Source organism: Notolepis coatsorum (genome assembly GCF_963971535.1).
Source record: "Notolepis coatsorum genome assembly, chromosome: 1".
Taxonomy (NCBI): Eukaryota; Metazoa; Chordata; class Actinopteri; order Aulopiformes; family Paralepididae; genus Notolepis; species Notolepis coatsorum.
Window position 1 is genome coordinate 32352695 of NC_140165.1, and position 21423 is coordinate 32374117.

General features: G+C 43.5%; 1 protein-coding gene across 1 annotated transcript in view; it reads right to left on the bottom strand.

Annotated features, from left to right (window-relative positions):
- Window positions 1-21423, bottom strand: part of zranb3 (zinc finger, RAN-binding domain containing 3) — a 202725-nt gene that overhangs the window by 150011 nt on the left and 31291 nt on the right. Inside the window, exons 6-8 of the mRNA XM_084315238.1 lie at window positions 19944-20029; window positions 18100-18271; window positions 2480-2617 (exon numbers count right to left, since the gene is read on the bottom strand). Of these exons, the coding sequence (XP_084171364.1) occupies window positions 2480-2617; window positions 18100-18271; window positions 19944-20029 (396 nt within the window). The remainder of the gene's footprint in view (window positions 1-2479; window positions 2618-18099; window positions 18272-19943; window positions 20030-21423) is intronic.

Below are 21423 nucleotides of genomic sequence, written 5' to 3' on the forward strand. Positions count from 1 at the left end.
TAGGTCAACCTGTTGTTGAATACAGCTATATAGATGACTCTCTACCACTAGGTCAACCTGTTGTTGAATACAGCTATACAGATGGCTCTCTACCACTAGGTCAACCTGTTGTTGAATACAGCTATATAGATGACTCTCTACCACTAGGTCAACCTGTTGTTGAATACAGCTATATAGATGACTCTCTACCACTAGGTCAACCTGTTGTTGAATACAGCTATATAGATGACTCTCTACCACTAGGTCAACCTGTTGTTGAATACAGCTATATAGATGACTCTCTACCACTAGGTCAACCTGTTGTTGAATACAGCTATACAGATGGCTCTCTACCACTAGGTCAACCTGTTGTTGAATACAGCTATATAGATGACTCTCTACCACTAGGTCAACCTGTTGTTGAATACAGCTATATAGATGACTCTCTACCACTAGGTCAACCTGTTGTTGAATACAGCTATATAGATGACTCTCTACCACTAGGTCAACCTGTTGTTGAATACAGCTATATAGATGACTCTCTACCACTAGGTCAACCTGTTGTTGAATATTGTTGAATACAGCTATATAGATGACTCTCTACCACTAGGTCAACCTGTTGTTGAATACAGCTATATAGATGACTCTCTACCACTAGGTCAACCTGTTGTTGAATACAGCTATACAGATGACTCTCTAGTCTAGGTCAACCTGCATCAACATGGTGTTTAAACTAGCTGCTATATTATCAACATAATGATTAATCTAGCTGCTATATCAACATGGAGGTCGGGGGCCAGGGACTACAGCCCCCTCAGCATCGACGGGGCACCGGTCGAGAGAGTGAACAGTTTTAAGTACCTCGGAGTCCACATATCCGAGGACTTGACATGGACCACACACATTGACAGTGTAGTGAAGAAGGCACGGCAGCGCCTCTACTTCCTTGGGTGCCTAAGGAAGTTCAAAGTGAGTCAGAAGATCCTTAAGAACTTCTACTCATGCACAATAGAGAGCATCCTGACTGGTAACATCACCTCATGGTTTGGGAATAGCACCGCACACGACCGCAGCAGACTCTCCAGGACATTTACAACAAGCGTTGCAGGGCCAATGCTAAGAGAATAACCAAAGACTCTCGTCACCCAAACAACTGCCTAACAGGCAAGAGCTACCGGAGTCTCATGGCCAGTACAGAGAGACTCAGAAGGAGCTTCTATCCCCAGGCTATCAGGATGCTCAATGACTCTATGTAACAACCCACCATCTACACTCATTGCACACACATCCACACACTCACTTTTAAACAAACAGTCACCTTAACACTCACTTTAGACACTTTAACACTACATTATATTTATCTATTATTAAAGAGATTTGCACTACATTCATACCTCACTTGCAATTGCACCTTACCTCAAAGTTTTGTACCTTATTTTCTGCATTGTATGTACCTCACCTCACTCATTTTTACTCACTGTACTTAGACTGTACCTAGGTTGTACTTTAGATTGTATATTGTACTGTATATTGTATATATGTATATTCCTTTTTACTTACTTTCTTAATAACTTTTTTACTGTATGAAGCACACTCCCAGGGGCTCATACAGAACCAAGCATTTCACCATAAAGTATGTGTATTTTGTTGTGATAATTAATAAACAAACTTGAATTTGAAGGTGATTAATCTAGCTGCTATATCTACAAGGTGATTCGTCTATACAGGTAGCTCCTATATCAACATGGTGCATAATCTAGCTCCTATATCAACATGGTGATTAATTGGTACTATGTAGTCTAGCTGCTATATCAACATGGTGATTAATTGGTACTATGTAGTCTAGCTGCTATATCAACATGGTGATTAATTGGTACTATGTAGTCTAGCTGCTATATCAACATGGTGATTAATTGGTACTATGTAGTCTAGCTGCTATATCAACATGGTGATTAATTGGTACTATGTAGTCTAGCTGCTATATCAACATGGTGATTAATTGGTACTATGTAGTCTAGCTGCTATATCAACATGGTGATTAATTGGTACTATGTAGTCTAGCTGCTATATCAACATGGTGATTAATTGGTACTATGCATCTAGCTGCTATATCAACATGAGGATGAATTGGTACTTTCTCATGTGGAGTCAAATACAAACACATTTGGCAAAACTGACCCCCATTTGATTGGATTTAATTTCAGGAACTTTAGATTGAGAAGTTATTTGGTGTTAAATATGATTTAGTCGAGAATTCTAAGACGTTCTATCTTGTACGTGGTGGGAGTAACTGTAGAGAGTGAAATGTATTCTCAGAGCCGTTGCGCTCACATTGTACAAACGTCTTATGGATGAAGTCACCATGGATTTGAACTCTTCCTCATTAGGAGACCCTCCTGGCCTGCAAGGGGGCCTCCTGGCCTGCAGGGGGCCCCTTGGCAGGCCACCAGGGACCCCACCTTCGGAAGCCGATGACACATACAGTCGGCTCTCTCATTACCTTGGCGATGGCTGTTTGCTTGTACATGCGCGTGACCAGGCTCATGACCTCTGTGAAGGGGTTGTTGTCAGTAGCGACGGCCCCGGACCCCAGGCCCTTCATCAGCCTCTCCCACTCCTCAAAGCTTGCAGAGGCCTCCTGGAACCCACAGAGAGAAAAAGGTAAGGTTCCATTTGTGTTTCACACACACACACACACACACACACACCCTCCCCAACTCTCCACTGGTTTTTGAGATATAAAGGGCAAAACAATTAATGGTGCTGGTGGTGTTGGCTGCCCTACTTTTTCTGTGGAAAGAGGGATGGGAGGGTGGGAGGGAGGGAGGGGGAGTGAGAAAGAGTAGGGAGAGAGAGCGAAAGAGAGAAAGATAGAAGGGAGAGAGCGAGAGAGTGAGAGAGGAAGGAGAAACAGAGAGAGAAAGGAGGGAGGGAGAGAGGAGGGAGAGAGAGATAGAAGGGAGAGTGAGAGAGTGAGAGAAAGAGAGTGAGAGAGAGGAGGGAGAAACAGAGAGCGAGAGAAAGGAGCGAGGGAGAGAGAAAGAGGAGGGAAAGAGAGCAATAGAGAGGAGGGAGAGAGATAGAAGGGAGAGAGCGAGAGAAAGAGAGAGATAGGAGCGATAAACAGAGAGCAAGAGAAAGGAGGGAGAGAGAGAGAGAGAGAGGAGAAACAGAGGCATAGAAAAAGAGATGCGAGGAGAGAAAGACGTCGAGCAGTAAGAAAGAAATAATTCCCAAAGATGCTCCCCCACCCTCCTCCTCTGCACTGAGTGGCTGTGCTGCGTTAGGTGGGTCACGCGCTACTCCCAATTATAGCCACCGTGTGACAAGCTGGGGCGAGGAGATGGAGAAGGAGCAGAGGCAGTCCAATAAATCAAAGACGCCAAGTGCGCTCTCTCTCTCTCTCAAGGTGATTTGGGCGAAGAGTATTTAAGGCAGTCGGGACTGCGGGGTGAGAGGAGAAGATAGCGGGTTAGAGCCAACATGCTGTCTCTACCAGTAAACACACTGTCCTACACACACCAGCTGTCCTCCACTATGTCCTCTAACAGTCCACACCAGCTGTCCTCCACTATGTCCTCTAATAGTCCACACCAGCTGTCCTCCACTATGTCCTCTAACAGTCCACACCAGCTGTCCTCCACTATGTCCTCTAATAGTCCACACCAGCTGTCCTCCACTATGTCCTCTAACAGTCCACACCAGCTGTCCTCCACTATGTCCTCTAATAGTCCACACCAGCTGTCCTCCACTATGTCCTCTAATAGTCCACACCAGCTGTCCTCCACTATGTCCTCTAACAGTCCACACCAGCTGTCCTCCACTATGTCCTCTAATAGTCCACACCAGCTGTCCTCCACTATGTCCTCTAATAGTCCACACCAGCTGTCCTCCACTATGTCCTCTAACAGTCCACACCAGCTGTCCTCCACTATGTCCTCTACAGTCCACACCAGCTGTCCTCCACTATGTCCTCTAATAGTCCACACCAGCTGTCCCTCCACTATGTCCTCTAATAGTCCACACCAGCTGTCCTCCACTATGTCCTCTAACAGTCCACACCAGCTGTCCTCCACTATGTCCTCTAATAGTCCACACCAGCTGTCCTCCACTATGTCCTCTAATAGTCCACACCAGCTGTCCTCCACTATGTCCTCTAATAGTCCACACCAGCTGTCCTCCACTATGTCCTCTAACAGTCCACACCAGCTGTCCTCCACTATGTCCTCTAATAGTCCACACCAGCTGTCCTCCACTATGTCCTCTAACAGTCCACACCAGCTGTCCTCCACTATGTCCTCTAACAGTCCATACCAGCTGTCCTCCACTATGTCCTCTAATAGTCCACACCAGCTGTCCTCCACTATGTCCTCTAACAGTCCATACCAGCTGTCCTCCACTATGTCCTCCAATAGTCCACACCAGCTGTCCTCCACTATGTCCTCTAACAGTCCATACCAGCTGTCCTCCACTATGTCCTCTAATAGTCCACACCAGCTGTCCTCCACTATGTCCTCTAACAGTCCACACCAGCTGTCCTCCACTATGTCCTCTAATAGTCCACACCAGCTGTCCTCCACTATGTCCTCTAATAGTCCACACCAGCTGTCCTCCACTATGTCCTCTAATAGTCCACACCAGCTGTCCTCCACTATGTCCTCTAACAGTCCACACCAGCTGTCCTCCACTATGTCCTCTAATAGTCCACACCAGCTGTCCTCCACTATGTCCTCTAATAGTCCACACCAGCTGTCCTCCACTATGTCCTCTAACAGTCCACACCAGCTGTCCTCCACTATGTCCTCTAATAGTCCACACCAGCTGTCCTCCACTATGTCCTCTAATAGTCCACACCAGCTGTCCTCCACTATGTACATCTCTGCTGAACCAAATGATTAACACAGCTATTAACTCCATTTCTGTCTCTTAGCAACAAACAAATGGATGACCAACAACTTCCTCAAATTAAACGAGGACAAAACTGAAATCCTACTAGTTGGCCCTATAACCAAAAGAGAAATGCTGCTGAGCAATATGGGGCAACTTACTCCTTGGATTAAACCTGTGATCATAGACTCAGACCTAAGCTTTAAATCACACAGCAACGAGATGACAAAAACATAATTCTTCCACCTTGGAAACGTAGCTAAGTATGGCCATTTATAAATAAACCAAGAGGAGAGAGCAAATCAGTCTAGTGTTGCACTAGATTCCGATAACATTTAGAATCGATTTCAAGGTCCTCCGCCTTATATACAAAGCACTAACAGGACCACGCCACATTGTCAATTATCCTGTCAACCATGTGCCCCCTAGAACATTAAGATCATCTACTATTGGTTTATTGAAAGTTCCCAACCACAGCTAGAGGGTGAGGAGATTTTTGTGGATAACCCTTCTATCTTACGTTCCAACTTCACTAATCCATGACACATAGCATAATATCCATTACTAATATAGTGTCTGTTGTATGTATGCAGCTTTTGCAAGTAGCTGATTTAAATGTCCCAGAATGTCTGTTGCTAAAACAAAACAAATTATATATATATATAGTATATATACCGTAATATAAAATACAATTTTAGACTAGAAAACTAAATTCTGTGACTTTTCCAGGTTGACTCTAGTCACCCAAACAACTGCCTCTTTGAACTGCTGCGGGCAGGCAAGCGCTACCGGAGTCTCATGGCCAGTACAGAGAGACTCAGAAGGAGCTTCTATCCCCAGGCCGTCAGGATGCTCAATGACAATGACACTATGTAACAACCCATCATCTACACACACTGCGTGCACACACATCCACATGTACACACTCACTTCAAACAAACACTCACCTTACCACTCACTTTAGACACTTTAACACACTTTATATTTATCTATTATTAAAGAGATTTGCACCACAGTCATACCTCATTTGCACCCTACCCCACGTGTTGTACCTCTGTATTATACCTCACTGTTACTCATTTTACTCTGTATTGTATATATGTATATTGACTTAATTTTTTTTACTTACTTTCTCTTTACTGTATGCAGCACACTCTCAGGGGCTCATAAGAAACAAGCATTTCATTATAAAGTATACTGTATTTTGTTCTGACAAAAAAAATTGAAACTTGAAATATTTTCGACTTTGAAATATGCATATGTTGACTTGTCTCTTTCAGACTTTTAGACTTGGCTGGACTGTAAAAGGCATTTTATTTTGCAGGAGAGAAATAAAAGCTAGTCCTTGTTTCACAACTGTATACTGTAAAATCTCAAACTGATTAAGATAAGATATTCCTGTAATGCTCCCCTTGGGGAAATTCTGGATTAGACTAGACGTCGTGAAACTAAACATTAACAAACAAGAATAATCCATTAACTACAAAATTATATGACCACACAAATATGGAGCTGTGCACATCCTGCCTAGACCATAGGAAGTTAGGAATCCAGTGTCTATCATTTATACTCTATAGATAAATTGACGCCAAACTGTTAAACAGCATAGCTAAGGTGTGTGTGTGTGTGTGTGTGTGTGTGAGAGAAATAGTATGCTGCAGCTCTTTGTGGTACTGGCAGAGTTGGGTATGCACTACTCTGATGATATACTGTATATATATATATACATAGAGAGAGAGAGAGAGAGAGAGAGAGAGAGAGAGAGAGAGAGAGAGAGAGAGAGAGAGAGAGAGAGAGAGAGAGAGAGAGAGAGAGAGAGAGAGAGAGAGAGAGAGAGAGAGAGAGAGAGAGAGAGAGAGAGAGAGAGAGAGAGAGAGAGAGAGAGAGAGAGAGAGAGAGAGAGAGAGAGATAGAGAGGAGAGATAGAGATAGAGATAGAGATAGAGTGAGGGGGGGGGGGCGATATGGGATAAGCATGGAGATGACAGATGCAGAGAAGCCTCATTAATGTGGACCAACAGAAGTAGATACACACTTTCTCTCACACAAAGACACACACACACACTCGACAGACCACGTAGTGTGTGTGTCTCTCAGCCAAGACATAAGAGAGCCAACCCAATTAGGCTGGACTATAAAATAATGGAGGCTGAATCAGACAGGTTTGAAGATGGTTTGAAGACTTGGCATCATACATTTCTATACTTTTCTATTTCTATATGCATTACTTGTATCATGAACCCTTCCAGGTGTATGTCTACCATTGTTAGATTCAGGGTGCTTTTTTAAATTATTTCGCTATTTTAACCTGACCAGCATCATAATAACCTTATGATAATGAAGAATTGCACGTTTGGGAATATATGAGAAAATGTCAACGAAAGCCAATGAAATCTTTCTGGTCATTTTCTGCTTTTGGTCCGAATGCTTTCACACCTCAAAACAAACCTTTAAAGGAAACTCCAAATTTTTTTTATGAAATTAGCTTATTTAACATCTTCCCTGGAGTTAGACAAGAAGATACATACCGGTACCTTTTTTGTCTCTTTGCGTGCATTTAGCTTTGGGAACAGTCGCTCCGTTAGCATAGCTTAGCTTCATCACTGGAAGTGGGGGGGGGGGGCAATAGCCTGACGTTCCCTTACAGTGTATACAGTCACCAAATACACTCCAAATACAACTCCAAAACGTTCATGTAAACATTGTGACCTGTGTATTTACCACGTGGAGAAATAAAAAAGAATTGAATTAGACAATTATGTTTTCTAATCAAATATACTCTGTACTATTTTTTGCCTAAGCACTCGTCTCTGCGCGCAGTCCGTGATTTCTACGTGAAGCCGTGTTTGTGGTCATTCTCATTAATTCAAAGGATCCTACACAGAACCGGATGGTCACTATTTTGTACATTATCTAACGTTAACACGAACCTAAACTAACTTTAGGTTAGTTGTAACGTTAGTTTAGGTTTGTGTTAACGTTAGACAATGTACAAAATAAACGTTTTCCGCTGCTATAAACGTCGCACTTTTATTTTGAAAACCCCAGAAAGGAAGTCATTATATCTGCTTTAGTGACCATCCGGTTCTGTGTTAGCTCCGGTTAGCTACGTGCAGTAGTTAGTATTATATTATCAATACCAGCCATTGGATTACTGTTTTCTAAATTGGGGAGGCTTTTAATCGTCAAGGTAAGATGATTTTAAGTCATGGTATCCATAAACTTCAATCGGTTCGGATCCTTTGAATTAATGAGAATGTCCACAAACACGGCTTCACGTAGAAATCACGGACTGCGCGCAGAGACGAGTGCTTAGGCAAAAAATAGTTCAGAGTATATTTGCTTAGAAAACGTAATTGTCTAATTCAATTATTTTTTATTTCTCCACGTGGTAAATACACAGGTCACAACATGTTTACATGAACGTTTTGGAGTTGTATTTGGAGTGTATTTGGTGACTGTATACACTGTAAGGGAACGTCAGGCTATTGCCCCCCCCCCACTTCCAGTGATGAAGCTAAGCTACGCTAACGGAGCGACTGTTCCCAAAGCTAAATGCACGCAAAGAGACAAAAAAGGTATGTATCTTCTTGTCTAACTCCAGGGAAGATGTTAAATAAGCTAATTTCCCAAAATGTTGGAGTTTTCCTTTAAGGTTAACTTGGAAGCAGACCAAGACCACCTGAAACATCGGGACCATGGTGAGACCACCTCAAACAGGAGGACCAGGGTGAGACCACCTCAAACAGGTGGACCAGGATGTGACCACCTCCAACAGCTGGACCAGGATGAGACCACCTCAAACAGGACCAGGGTGAGACCACCTCCAACAGCTGGACCAGGGTGAGACCGCCTCAAACAGGACCAGGGTGAGACCGCCTCAAACAGGACCAGGGTGAGACCACCTCAAAGAGGAGGACCAGGGTGAGACCACCTCAAACAGGACCAGGGTGAGACCGCCTCAAACAGGACCAGGATGAGACCAACTCAAACAGGGGGACCAGGATGAGACCAACTCAAACAGGTGGACCAGGATGAGACCACCTCAAACAGGTGGACCAGGATGAGACCGCCTCAAACAGGTGGACCAGGGTGAGACCACCTCAAACAGGACCAGGGTGAGACCGCCTCAAACAGGACCAGGATGAGACCAACTCAAACAGGTGGACCAGGATGAGACCGCCTCAAACAGGTGGACCAGGATGAGACCACCTCAAACAGGTGGACCAGGATGAGACCGCCTCAAACAGGACCAGGATGAGACCACCTCAAACAGGACCAGGATGAGACCACCTCAAACAGGTGGACCAGGATGAGACCACCTCAAACAGGACCAGGATGAGACCGCCTCAAACAGGGGGACCAGGATGAGACCGCCTCAAACAGGTGGACCAGGATGAGACCACCTCAAACAGGTGGACCAGGGTGAGACCACCTCAAACAGGTGGACCAGGGTGAGACCACCTCAAACAGGAGGACCAGGATGAGACCACCTCAAACATGAGGACCAGGATGAGACCGCCTCAAACAGGTGGACCAGGGTGAGACCGCCTCAAACAGGTGGACCAGGGTGAGACCGCCTCAAACAGGAGGACCAGGATGAGACCACCTCAAAGAGGAGGACCAGGATGAGATCACCTCAAACAGGGGGACCAGGATGAGACCACCTCAAACAGGACCAGGATGAGACCACCTCAAACAGGACCAGGATGAGACCACCTCAAACAGGACCAGGATGAGACCACCTCAAACAGGACCAGGGTGAGACCACCTCAAACAGGTGGACCAGGATGAGACCACCTCAAACAGGTGGACCAGGATGAGACCACCTCACACAGCTGGACCAGGGTGTGGTGTTTTGGTGGATTGGTGGAGACCTGATGATTACCGTGTTCACACCAATGCAAACAAACCGCACCACAAGAAACCTTGCGAAACCAAACATGTGCGTCGGGCAGACAACATACCTTAGTCGTGATAGAAGGTACATAATACCCAGGCCCGTCTGTGGGTAATTGCTTGATTATGAATATTCTTACAATGCTGTATTGGATGTGTGTTAACTCAAGTGTTACAGTTAAAATGCTAACGGACACACACACACACACACATTAGAGACACAACATTAGAGAGGAGCGTGTCAGTGAGAATGTGCTGAGGCGAACAGAATTCCAGCAGAGAGTCAGTGTGTATACTTCTATCCTATATTATTATAACCCTCTGGCAAAAGACTGGAGTGAAGAACGAAAAGGGCAAGAGGGAAATAAAGAGTGTATGGATGTGGGAGATAAAATGAATGGATGAATTACTGCATTTATGTAGCGCTTTTCTTGACACTCGAAGCACTTTACAATGTACGGCGGGAAATTGCCTCCTCCACCACCACCGTCAGTAGCACCCAACTTTGGGCTACGAGGGCTCAATGGCACACAACACACACACACTATGGCTGAAAGGCTCGGGAGACAAGGAATGATATCAGCCAATTAAGGAGAGGGATGGCCTTGAAGTCAGAGACCAGGAACGTCGTAATCTGATCCGCCAGATGGTCTGCTAGGCAGAATGGTGCGGGACGCCGCTTGGAATAGGGCCGGCGCTTTAAAACAAATACTTGCCAGAGTATCTTTGTCTGTATAGCCGCCAGTAGTTCCTCAAAGGACGCTTGATTGATCCAAACCCACTGTCTCACCTGACGAGATGGGATCCCCGCGTGATCTTATGAAGACAGCTGCCATGGCGAGGTTAGGAAGGTTCCGAACGTCGGGGAACCCACTGCTCTTTACCACGAACGTCAGGGAACTCACTCAATTGTCTGCCTATTGCGGGGCGGCTACGTGGTGCAGTGGGCAAGGCGCTCATCACGAATACTGGAGACTGGGCTCGAACAGGTTCGCCTCCCTGTTCGAGCCCAGCGCTCCACATTGCTTTCAGTTTAGCTGGTCGTCCGCACTAATACACATTGGCAGTATTAGGGGGAGGGAAACTGATGGGTGGAGATTGGGCGTTGTGGACAGCGACTCCTACAGGTCGGTTGGTGCGCCTGCGCAGTAGAATCAGGAAGCGACGGGGGCGGGGCCCCTCCAAAGCGAAGACCCCTGACGCTGAAAGATCGCGCCGCGCAGGTGGAAAGATGCGACTGCTGTTACCTCGAGTATCGGAGGGGACTCGTGCTATGTATGACTTAGTCCACATTGCAGCCGGCTTGTGGGAGGCAAGAAACAGCGTTCAAAGACAGGGGAGGGTTGAATTGGATGATACGAAAATTGGGATGGGAGAAAAATAGAAAATGGGAGAAAAAAGTGGATAAAAGAAATAAAATCTGCCTATTGCAAACTCTCTAATCCCCGTCTCTCTGTGAGTGGATGTCTCGAGTGATAGTGTGTTGATATACAGGTATACAGCCAGCCCTGGTCCTGCCCCCGTTGGGCCTGTCAAGGTGGTGTGATGGTCAAGGTGGTGTGATCTTCCCTGTGCCGTCCTTGATGTGGCAAACAGCGTCAACTGCAGCGGCTATTCTACCTCAAACCGGATCCGACTACCACAAGCGCAATGGATCTGCTCTACGTCGCCCTAAGTTGACCGGCGTCTAACCATGCCCACTCTACTTCAACTGCACCCGAGCGGTTCTCCTGCCCCCTGGGGAATATGACTCTGGGACTTTGAGCTCCGAGCCTTGACCTAGCCTTTATCTTATTTTCACACCAGCGCTCGTATTCCTATGCTCTTTTTTAGTTTTTAGCTCTTTTTATTTTAATGTTATTATGTACTTTAGATACTATTGCTACCATGTACTGTATGTATGTATGTGACCGTGCCCAGCGCTATCGACCAGTATTCGGCCCGTGGCATTTCATGTGAGAGCAAAGCTTTTTTAAACACAAAAGCTTTTTTTTGTGTTTAAAAAAAGATTATCACTGTTTGAATGTTTAAGAACAGTTTGAAAGCTAACAGTTATAGTATCTCTAATAGTAACAATTCTTTGTTTAAAAAAGGCTGTTTCCGTGTGACTTTGGTCATCGGATGGGGGCGGAATTAAATTAGCATGCGAATCAAGACGAGTGGCGAGTTGGAGTTGGGAAAGTGACGCCCATAAAAACATTCCATCAGATTTTAATGAACGAGGTATTGGACTTTTTTAATTGTGTCAATGAGCGAGAAAAGTATAGCGTTCAAATAACGTTACGGTCACCACATTTAAACGGCATCATAACCTCTTACAATTCCTTACAATGATTTAGAAGTGTAAGCGAAATAATAAGCTTGGCGCATTCGACCGGAAACCGGGCGAATTAGACGTGAGAAGAAATCGTAGTCCTAAAACAGAGGACCCAGGGCTTTCGATTTGCGTCTAGATTTTATAAAACTACGCCGACAGCGAAAGTCCAACAGCGGAAGTCCAACCATATCACATTTTTCGGACGTTTTACATGTTTAAATCTCACGGGTCCAACAAACTTAAACGCTATTGCCATAAAATACAACGTATATTGTTTCTTTACCTTTCTGTGAACATAGAAAGAAGAACTTGAAAAAAGTCAGTTTTAACATTATCAGAGACCACAGTCTTGAACACACACACCACACACATGGACCATGCACTGCACGTTAGGATGCATACACTTGTACGCATTGAACATAGAAATTTACTATTTTATTTTATCTTCTTAATTTTCTAATGACAATAAAGCCTCTAGAAATATTATATTCCATTTCATTTTACGCTTGTTTACCAGCTATTTTCACAGGCATGACAGCATTTACTGTGACAACATTTAATTACCGTATGTTAATGCTATTCAGGTATTGTTCACGCCCAGCCCAAACTGAGAGAAGTGTTCAAATCTTTGAGAGGCTTTTTCTCTGCTTCAATCTATCTAGAATAAAATACTGTTTTACAAGATTCAAATGAGCACATCATCTTCAAACATTCTCAGATTTCAACGTATGACACATCATTTGAAAGCTTACATTCTGTACTTTCACAAGCTGGAAAATGAAAATGGAGGCATGTGGCATGAATCGCTAGTCAGGGTCACTATGTATTTCATTACATGTATATATATACATCAGGGTTTCCGTTAGCCGGTAATTACCGGTATTTGACCGGCAAAATCTGTTGAAGTCCGACATATTTAATCTCTCCGGTCTTAATGTCCGGTGAAAATAATTCCCTCTAAGCACAATTTGATTATTTGAATTGTATTAAAATAGGCTAAAATTAAATAGCCTATGCGATGAACGAAACAATCATTACATTTGTTTCATCGTTGCTTCACCAAGCAGGTATAATAATGACAGCGATGTTGTCAGCGGGAGCTTAGTGCTGGGTTTGCGAGTGCATGCAGCTGCAGAGCCACAGAATCCACCATGTGTGCCGGCACAGTGCAGTACTCCAATTCAGCCATTGGCAATTCAGCTGTTGGGTGGGGGGCGCTGCTGAGCGGTCCCCAGATAGGGCCTGAAAACAGCTGAATGTGCTGCTCTGCAGCAGCATACTCTCGCAAACCCACGATAATGTTGCCGTCTCTCTCTGCCAAATTTCTCAGTTCTTCGCTTGATATAATTAATACAAATGTCCAATATAACGGAATTCGTTAGCTCATAAAAATAAAAATGTGATTATAACAGACTGCTGTTTATTAATGTCGGGCCGACTGCCCACAGACACCTATTTGATTTAAAGTCAGCAGCAGCACGGAGTCTCGGGAATCATTTTATTTGGAATATAATGACTATACACAAAAGTAGCCTAGTTTTAAGTTAAAATATTATAAATCTACATGCCTTGAGGATGTCATTCTTTATATAGCCTGCCTATCAATTGTTTTTAAGCTCAATAAACTCTGACCGGAATTTCTCTCATTTGACCGGTAGATTTAAATCTACCGGACCCTGAGACCGGCAAAAAAAAATTCTAACGGAAACCCTGATATACATACCAATTATTTGCCTGTTCTACTCTCCATCCATCTATCATCCATAGCAACACTTTATTATCACCGACATCCTGTTGGGGGATCCCCCTTTGAATATCCCATCTGAGGTTTCTCTCCTCCACACCACCTGTGGTGCTTTTTTTCCTATTTGCTAGGTTTTAGTGAGTCGTTCTTCATCTTCATTTGGGGAAAGTCTGGGAGTGTTGCATATATGGATTGTATGGTGGTTTTTGTTCTTGAACTATTGTGATGTTTCTTCTTGACTTGTAAAGCCCTTGGGGGCAATTCCATGTGATCTCGGGCTATACAAATACATTTGATTTGATTAAAAATAATAATTTAGGACCTGCTCAGAGGTCATCAATCGGCACACATGCGATGCATGCATGCAATTCGTATCTGCGATTAACCCATCCCGTCGTCCTTCCCCCCCAAGGGCAGCCGGGAGCAGACAGGCGTCAACGTGAGCCGCGCCAGGGGACCAATCCAAGTGCTCCTGTCCGTCTTCGTCAAGGACGCCACAGCGTTAGCGATCTATTGTTGTGCATGTTTTTCCATTGGGTTTATCTTATCGGGGGGGAAACCCTTGCGAGCACGGGGAGAACATGCAAACTCCACACAGAAAGGCCTGGGAGATACCCCACCTGGGTAACTGGCATCATGGAAACCTGGTCCCCAAGCGGGAATCGAACCCTGGACCTTCTTGCTGTGAGGCGACAGTGTTAACCACTACACCACCGTGCCGCTTGATGTGACTTTTACCAGGAATGTCAAGGAACCTACTACTCTTTACCGGGAGTGACAGGGAACCCACTACTCTTTACCGGGAACGTCAGGGAACCCCCTACTCTTTACCGGGAACGTCAGGGAACCCCCTACTCTTTACCGGGAGCGTTAGGGAACCCCCTACTCTTTACACTGATCACTAACCGATATGTAATTTTACAATGACCTAAGCTACCATTACCTGCGAGTCGACTAAGCTGGTCTCAAAACAGTTCATCTAATCCTGGAGCTGCTCATAGCGGAGCGAGCTCCAGCTCAAACAGTGAGGCATGGGAGGTGCTGCTGAGCACAATACTCTCTCTCAAAACCTTACTGAGGCCAGGGTTCTATGCACACCTTCACTCCTCAACAGCGTCCAACACTGCCTGCAAGAAGCCATGTGACATACTGTATATACCAAACATGTCACACACTGGAAGAGGTCAAGGTCCTGGCGGGATGGTGCCAGGAAAACAGCCTCTCCCTGAACGTCAGCAAAACAAAGGAGATGATTGTGGACTTCAGGAGGTCGGGGGTCAAGGACTACAGCCCCCTCAGCATCGACGGGGCACCGGTTGAGAGAGTCAACAGCTTTAAGTACCTCGGAGCCTACATATCCGAGGACTTGACATGGACCACACACATTAACAGTGTTGTGAAGAAGGCACGACAACGCCTCTACTTCCTCAGGCGCCTAAGGAAGTTCCAAGTCAGCCAGAAGATCCTTAAGAACTTCTACTCATGTACAATAGAGAGCATCTTGACCGGCAACATCACCTCCTGGTTTGGGAATAGCACTGCACAAGACCAAAGCAGACTACAAAGAGTGACACGTTCAGCCGAACGCACAATTGGAGGGGGGCTCCCCACCCTCCAGAACATTTACTACAAGCGTTGCAAGGGCAAGGCTAAGAGAATCATTAAAGACTCCAGTCACCCGAACAACTGCCTCTTTGAACTGCTGCGGTCAGGCAAGCGATACAGGAGTCTCAAGGCGAGCACAGAAAGACTCAGAAGAAGCTTCTATCCCCAGGCCATCAGGCTGCTAAACGAACAATGAATGAACACTACACAACAACAACCACCAAACGCACATAGCACACACATCCACACGCACACACTCACTTTAAACAAACACACTGTAGCACCCACTCCACACACTTATAGCACACACCCACTTTAAACAAACACACTGTAGCACCCACTCCCCACACTTTACATTTATGGATGAAGGATTGCACTACAACTCGTACACCTTACTGTAAATTGTACCTAAAATTGTACCTCATCCCATTTCTGCTTTGCACTAGATAGTACTGTACATTAGTACACTGCATAGTATTGTGTATTGTATATTATATGGTAACTCAGAACATTGTACATATGTCTATACCGAACACTGTGACCTCATTTTCTTCTTCTAAATTCATGCTATATTATGTTATTATGTTATTTGATACTATCTTGTCTAGCACAGTCTCTGGAGCGTAACAGTAAGAAGCATTTTGTATGAAAGTATTCTGTACTTCTGTATGACAACTATTAAAGAACTTGAACTTGAACTAGCGAACAAGTAAAGGGGCTAAGTACCGCTCCAAATTCAAACATGTCACACTAGCTAACATGTAAAGGGGCTAAGTATTGCTCCAAATTCAAACATGTCACACTAGTTAACATGTAAAGGGGCTAAGTATTGCTCCAAATTCAAACATGGCACACTAGCTAACACGTAAAAGGGCTAAGTATCGCTCCAAATTCAAACATGTCATACTAGCTAACACGTAAAGGTGCTAAGTACCGCTCAAAATTCAAACGTGCTTTACCATGACACCTCCGATTTCTAGAGCGTGAATATAAGACAACCCCACTTTTTCAGCTGTAATTTGCTGCAAAAATCACTGTCTTATATTTGGGACAATATGGTAATAAAAACACTAATATTCAGGACAATATGGTAATAAAAACGCTGTCATATATTCAGGACAATACGGTAATAAAAACGCGGTCTTATATTCAGGACAATACGGTAACAAAAACACTCTTATATCCAGGACAATACGGTAATAAAAACACTCTTATATCCAGGACAATACGGTAATAAAAAACTCTTATATCCAGGACAATACGGTAATAAAAACACTATCTTATATCCAGGACAATACGGTAATAACACTTTAATTGCCAAGGACGCCTTAACTCGTCATTCCCCGCCATGCTAATTCTGCCAATGACGCTGTAACACGTCATTGAGATCAATATTTCAAAAATCTGTGATCGCAATCATATTTCTCCCGCGGAGACTTGAGATCTACTGTTGAGATGGATCGCATATTTCAACATCCCATAATAGGAATATTTTTGCTCCACGCTCATCGCCCAACGGCCCGAGGAGACTGGGGTAAGTTTCAGCGTTTATTTTTATCGTGTTCGATACAAACTGCTCTAATGATCATATCACCTACACTACATGAATCATCTAACGTTGGCCACGGAATTATAAACGACCCCCCCCCCATCCGGTCAACATCAGATGATAAGTAGTAACTTCTAGAAGCACGTCCATTTGACATTTTTCATCTGGCGCTGATCGCTATCAAACTGTATTTGATCATCAATATAATGCATTTAGGGCTATAAATCACGTTCTGCAGAATGCTGCAGAAAACGATAAAAACATATTTATACTTTAGACCGTATTTTAGTATGAATATGTGAATGAAAAAGTATAACGTTCCTACATCCTGAACGATAGATAATTGACGTTGAATGGGCCATAGTAATGTCAATTTAGCAATACAATTTAAAAAGTTATAGCCCTGCAAAGAAGGGGAACTTCTCCATAGACAAATAGAGCTGGCAGAGGATGGTATAAGGATGTACATAAGCGTGGCAAAGAAAGTGATAAAAACACTTATATTCAGGACAATATGGTAATAAAAACACTGTCTTATATTTGGGACAATACGGTAATAAAAACACTGTCTTATATTTGGGACAATAAGGTAATAAAAAACTCTTATATTCAGGACAATACGGTAATAAAAACACTCTTATATTCAGGACAATACGGTAATAAAAACACTTATATTCAGGACAATACGGTAATAAAAAACTCTTATATCCAGGACAATACGGTAATAAAAAACTCTTATATTCAGGACAATACGGTAATAAAAACACTAGCTTATATTCAGGACAATACGGTAATAAAAACACTCTTATATTCAGGACAATACGGTAATAAAAACACTCTTATATCCAGGACAATACGGTAATAGAAAACTCTAATATTCAGGACAATACGGTAATAGAAAACTCTTATATTCAGGACAATACGGTAATAAAAACACTATCTTATATTCAGGACAATACGGTAATAAAAACACTATCTTATATTCAGGACAATACGGTAATAAAAACACTATCTTATATTCAGGACAATACGGTAATAAAAACACTATCTTATATTCAGGACAATACGGTAATAAAAACAATGTCTTGTACAACACAGTACACTGTATGTGGAGGCTACCTTGGCAGCGTCTTTGGGCAAGTCGAAAGGGATGCGCTGGCGGACTTTGGGGGGCAGCTGAGTGAGGACCTGGTCCTTGAGGCGTCGGATCATGATCTGGTTCAGCCGGCCGTGCAGCTCCTCCAGGTTGGAGGCTCCGCGACTGTCCCACTGCCTGCGGCTGCCGAAGTACCTGGTGAAGAGAGTCTAGATGACATGTGTGCATGATGTAATTTGAGGGTGGCATGTGTGTGTGTGTGTGTGTGTGTGTGTGTGTGTACGTGCGTGTGTGCGTGCGTGCATGCGTGCATAGTATGTGTATGTGTGGTATGTCAGATTCAGACACATCAGTGTTTCCTCTAGAATGTTCTTCAGGCCTGGTGGTACACACAAAAAAAAGAACAGACGAGGCGCACAGGATGGCATATTGGCGCGGTCGGCTTCAGTCAGATGGCACGGCAGGTGGTCTGCGATTTATATTTACATTTTTGTTCGCTCTGTATATTCCAAGACTTAAAACTAAGTGATCACAAGGAGAGGATGACTTAATAAGATGCATGTATTGCATAGAGATAAGCTGTGTAACCTATGACCTTTGCAAAACATTAGCACATGGACATAGTGTGCATGATTCATTACTGCACTTTATATCTTCCTTGGCTTGGAGACAAATTCATGATATGGACATTCTGTCACAGGAGGCCCATGTATTGAAACCTCCATGCAGGCTCCCAGGTGCTCTCCTCGCTGCCTGTTCCTGTGGTCTGTTCTCACCAAAAGTTAATATTTTGTCTTTATATTACATTAGTAAATTGTGAACCATGACATGATGAAGGTACCTTTTTCTCTGGATCATTCAACTGTCATCTTGTAGGATGTAATACTGATAGCAATGGCACTGGCATCGTGTCGAGTTTCCCAGGCAATGACACAGAGGTTGACTCGCAAAACGGAAATTATTATTGATTTCCGAATGAATGTGGCATTATTTTTGGCATACAAATATTTTTGTTGTTTTTTATATTCCATGGCAACACGGTCATCAGAAAACATAAATAAAGTACTAACCCGACCACAGGGGGAAAAAAAGGTACATAATGTGTATAATAATAAGTAATATTATTATTAAAGTCCAAAACAAACGTCGCAACCAGGAGTTGAAACAATAATCATTGCAGTCTTGGGCGAGTGCTCTCACCACTATCCAACTATGATTATAGTTAGAATTGAGGTACATTTTAACATTCACTTAACAGTTATGGTTAAGACATAAAGTTATGGTTAATGTTAGGGTTACATCCCCAGCAAGGAAACTTAAGGTTTTATGAAAACATACAATACGTAACTATATTACTTATGGCTCCAACATAAAGTACAGTATGTACTTTTTTTCCTGTGGTCGATTAGTACTGTATTTACATATTTTAAGATCGGGCTGTCCATGTACTTGGCACGCCTGGGGATTCTGCATGTTGCAAAAAATATCTTCCTAGGCAGCACACACCCCACCTACATACATCCAAAATAGGTCTCAAGTTATGTTGTAACACCATTGTTCTTTTACGTAGCTTGCCTGCATCTCCAGCTTGCTCACTAGCTAGCTTTCTGAAGTCACTGCACCTTTATGTGTTTTTCTTTGCCTGAAGGAATTGTCCTCATGGCACGATGCAGAGATTATGGATGTCAATAATGGTATAGTATCAGTTCATCCCTATAAGGTGGTGTGTGTGTGCGTGTGTGTGTGTGTGTGTGTGTGTGTGTGTGTGTGTGTGTGTGTGTGTGTGTGTGTGTGTGTGTGTGTGTGTGTGTGTGTGTGTGTGTGTGTGCGCGCGCGCGTGCGTGTGTGTGTGTGTGTGTGTGGTCACCTGTAATGTCCGTTGCAGTATCTCTTGGCGTAGTCCGTCCAGGAGCCAAAGCTCTTGGGGTAAAGAGCCTCAACCTGCATGAAGAGCTTAATGAAACAGACAGGCAGAGGTTGGACTCAAGTTGGAATAAATAGTCAATAATACATTTGTATCAAGTAAAACAACAAAAACATGACACATCATGTCATTCTTAGTCGCTCAGGTTGTGGGTTCAATCCCAGGGGACTATATACTTTACGTATGGGTGGGCGATTATGTCCAAAATATCATATTACTATATTTCTACACATTTTCACCACCATATGTGAATCATTTTAAAGAATTAAAGATGTATAGCTTTGTTTTCATAAGGCTAACTGGCCTATATGTTTAAACCACTTTTCTTTATTATTATTATTATTATTATTATTATTATTATTATTATTATTATTATTATTATTATTATTATTATTATTATTATTATTATTATTATTATTATAGAGATTGTAACTGAGGGGTTACAAAACCCTGACTGTATTAAAGATTGTGATAGATTAAACCACTGCTAGTTATGTACTTTAATTACTGGCCAGACAGTACATCAAATATAGATGGTGAACACCCACAAGAACACGGCATTGACAAAGAAATAGTATTTGAGGGTAATTTATTATTATTAGGCAACGTTAGGTTACAGAATGAGAATTAGGGTCGCGCTTGTATGGCGAAGAATATACGTAAAGTCAGTCAATAGCATGAGTCACTAAGAATAGCAGGAATCCTACGATGGGTCTAAGTTGACACCACCTGTCGTATAGTAGCAACACTGGTACCGCCTGGAGACAATGGGTTCCCTCCGGGGGTGTAAGGCCTGGAGGGTAGAGGAATGTTCGGGTACTCCGTCTGATTCAATGAGGAATAAAGAGACTCCAGGTACAGGAGTCGGTCCTTGTAAATCCCTTGATCAGCAGCAAAGTAATAATTGTAATCCAAATGCTCGACAGCATTGATGACAGCTAGCCAGCCTCCGTCCACGAGGCCGGCCCGAGTTGTAATCCTCACGAGGTTGAATCCCAAACGATAGTGGAAATCAACGATGCTCTTCTCCGGGTACCACGTTCCAAATCAATATAATCCAACCAGTAATGGTTCTGCAATCGCCGACGCCAATTCGCCTGTGTACATGTCCAACGGTTCTCCGCCTAGGACTCCTCGGGTGTGGGCGACGTATTTAGGCCACACACCCTGGTTAAGTACACTAGCTAAAGACACGACGAACCGCTGGGTAATGCTACACACGAACGAACTGTGGCCGCACGATATACAATAAATGAACGACTATTCACTTCACATTAGATTAAGTCGAACTCAACGTTACTTCATTAAACACTTTTACCATTCTATTCGCACGCGGTTCTCAATGCTCTGTTAGACGCAAGGTTGCTCACTTCACTGCACGTTGACTCGTGGATAAGGTGGGTAAGGTACTGAACGAAGACAC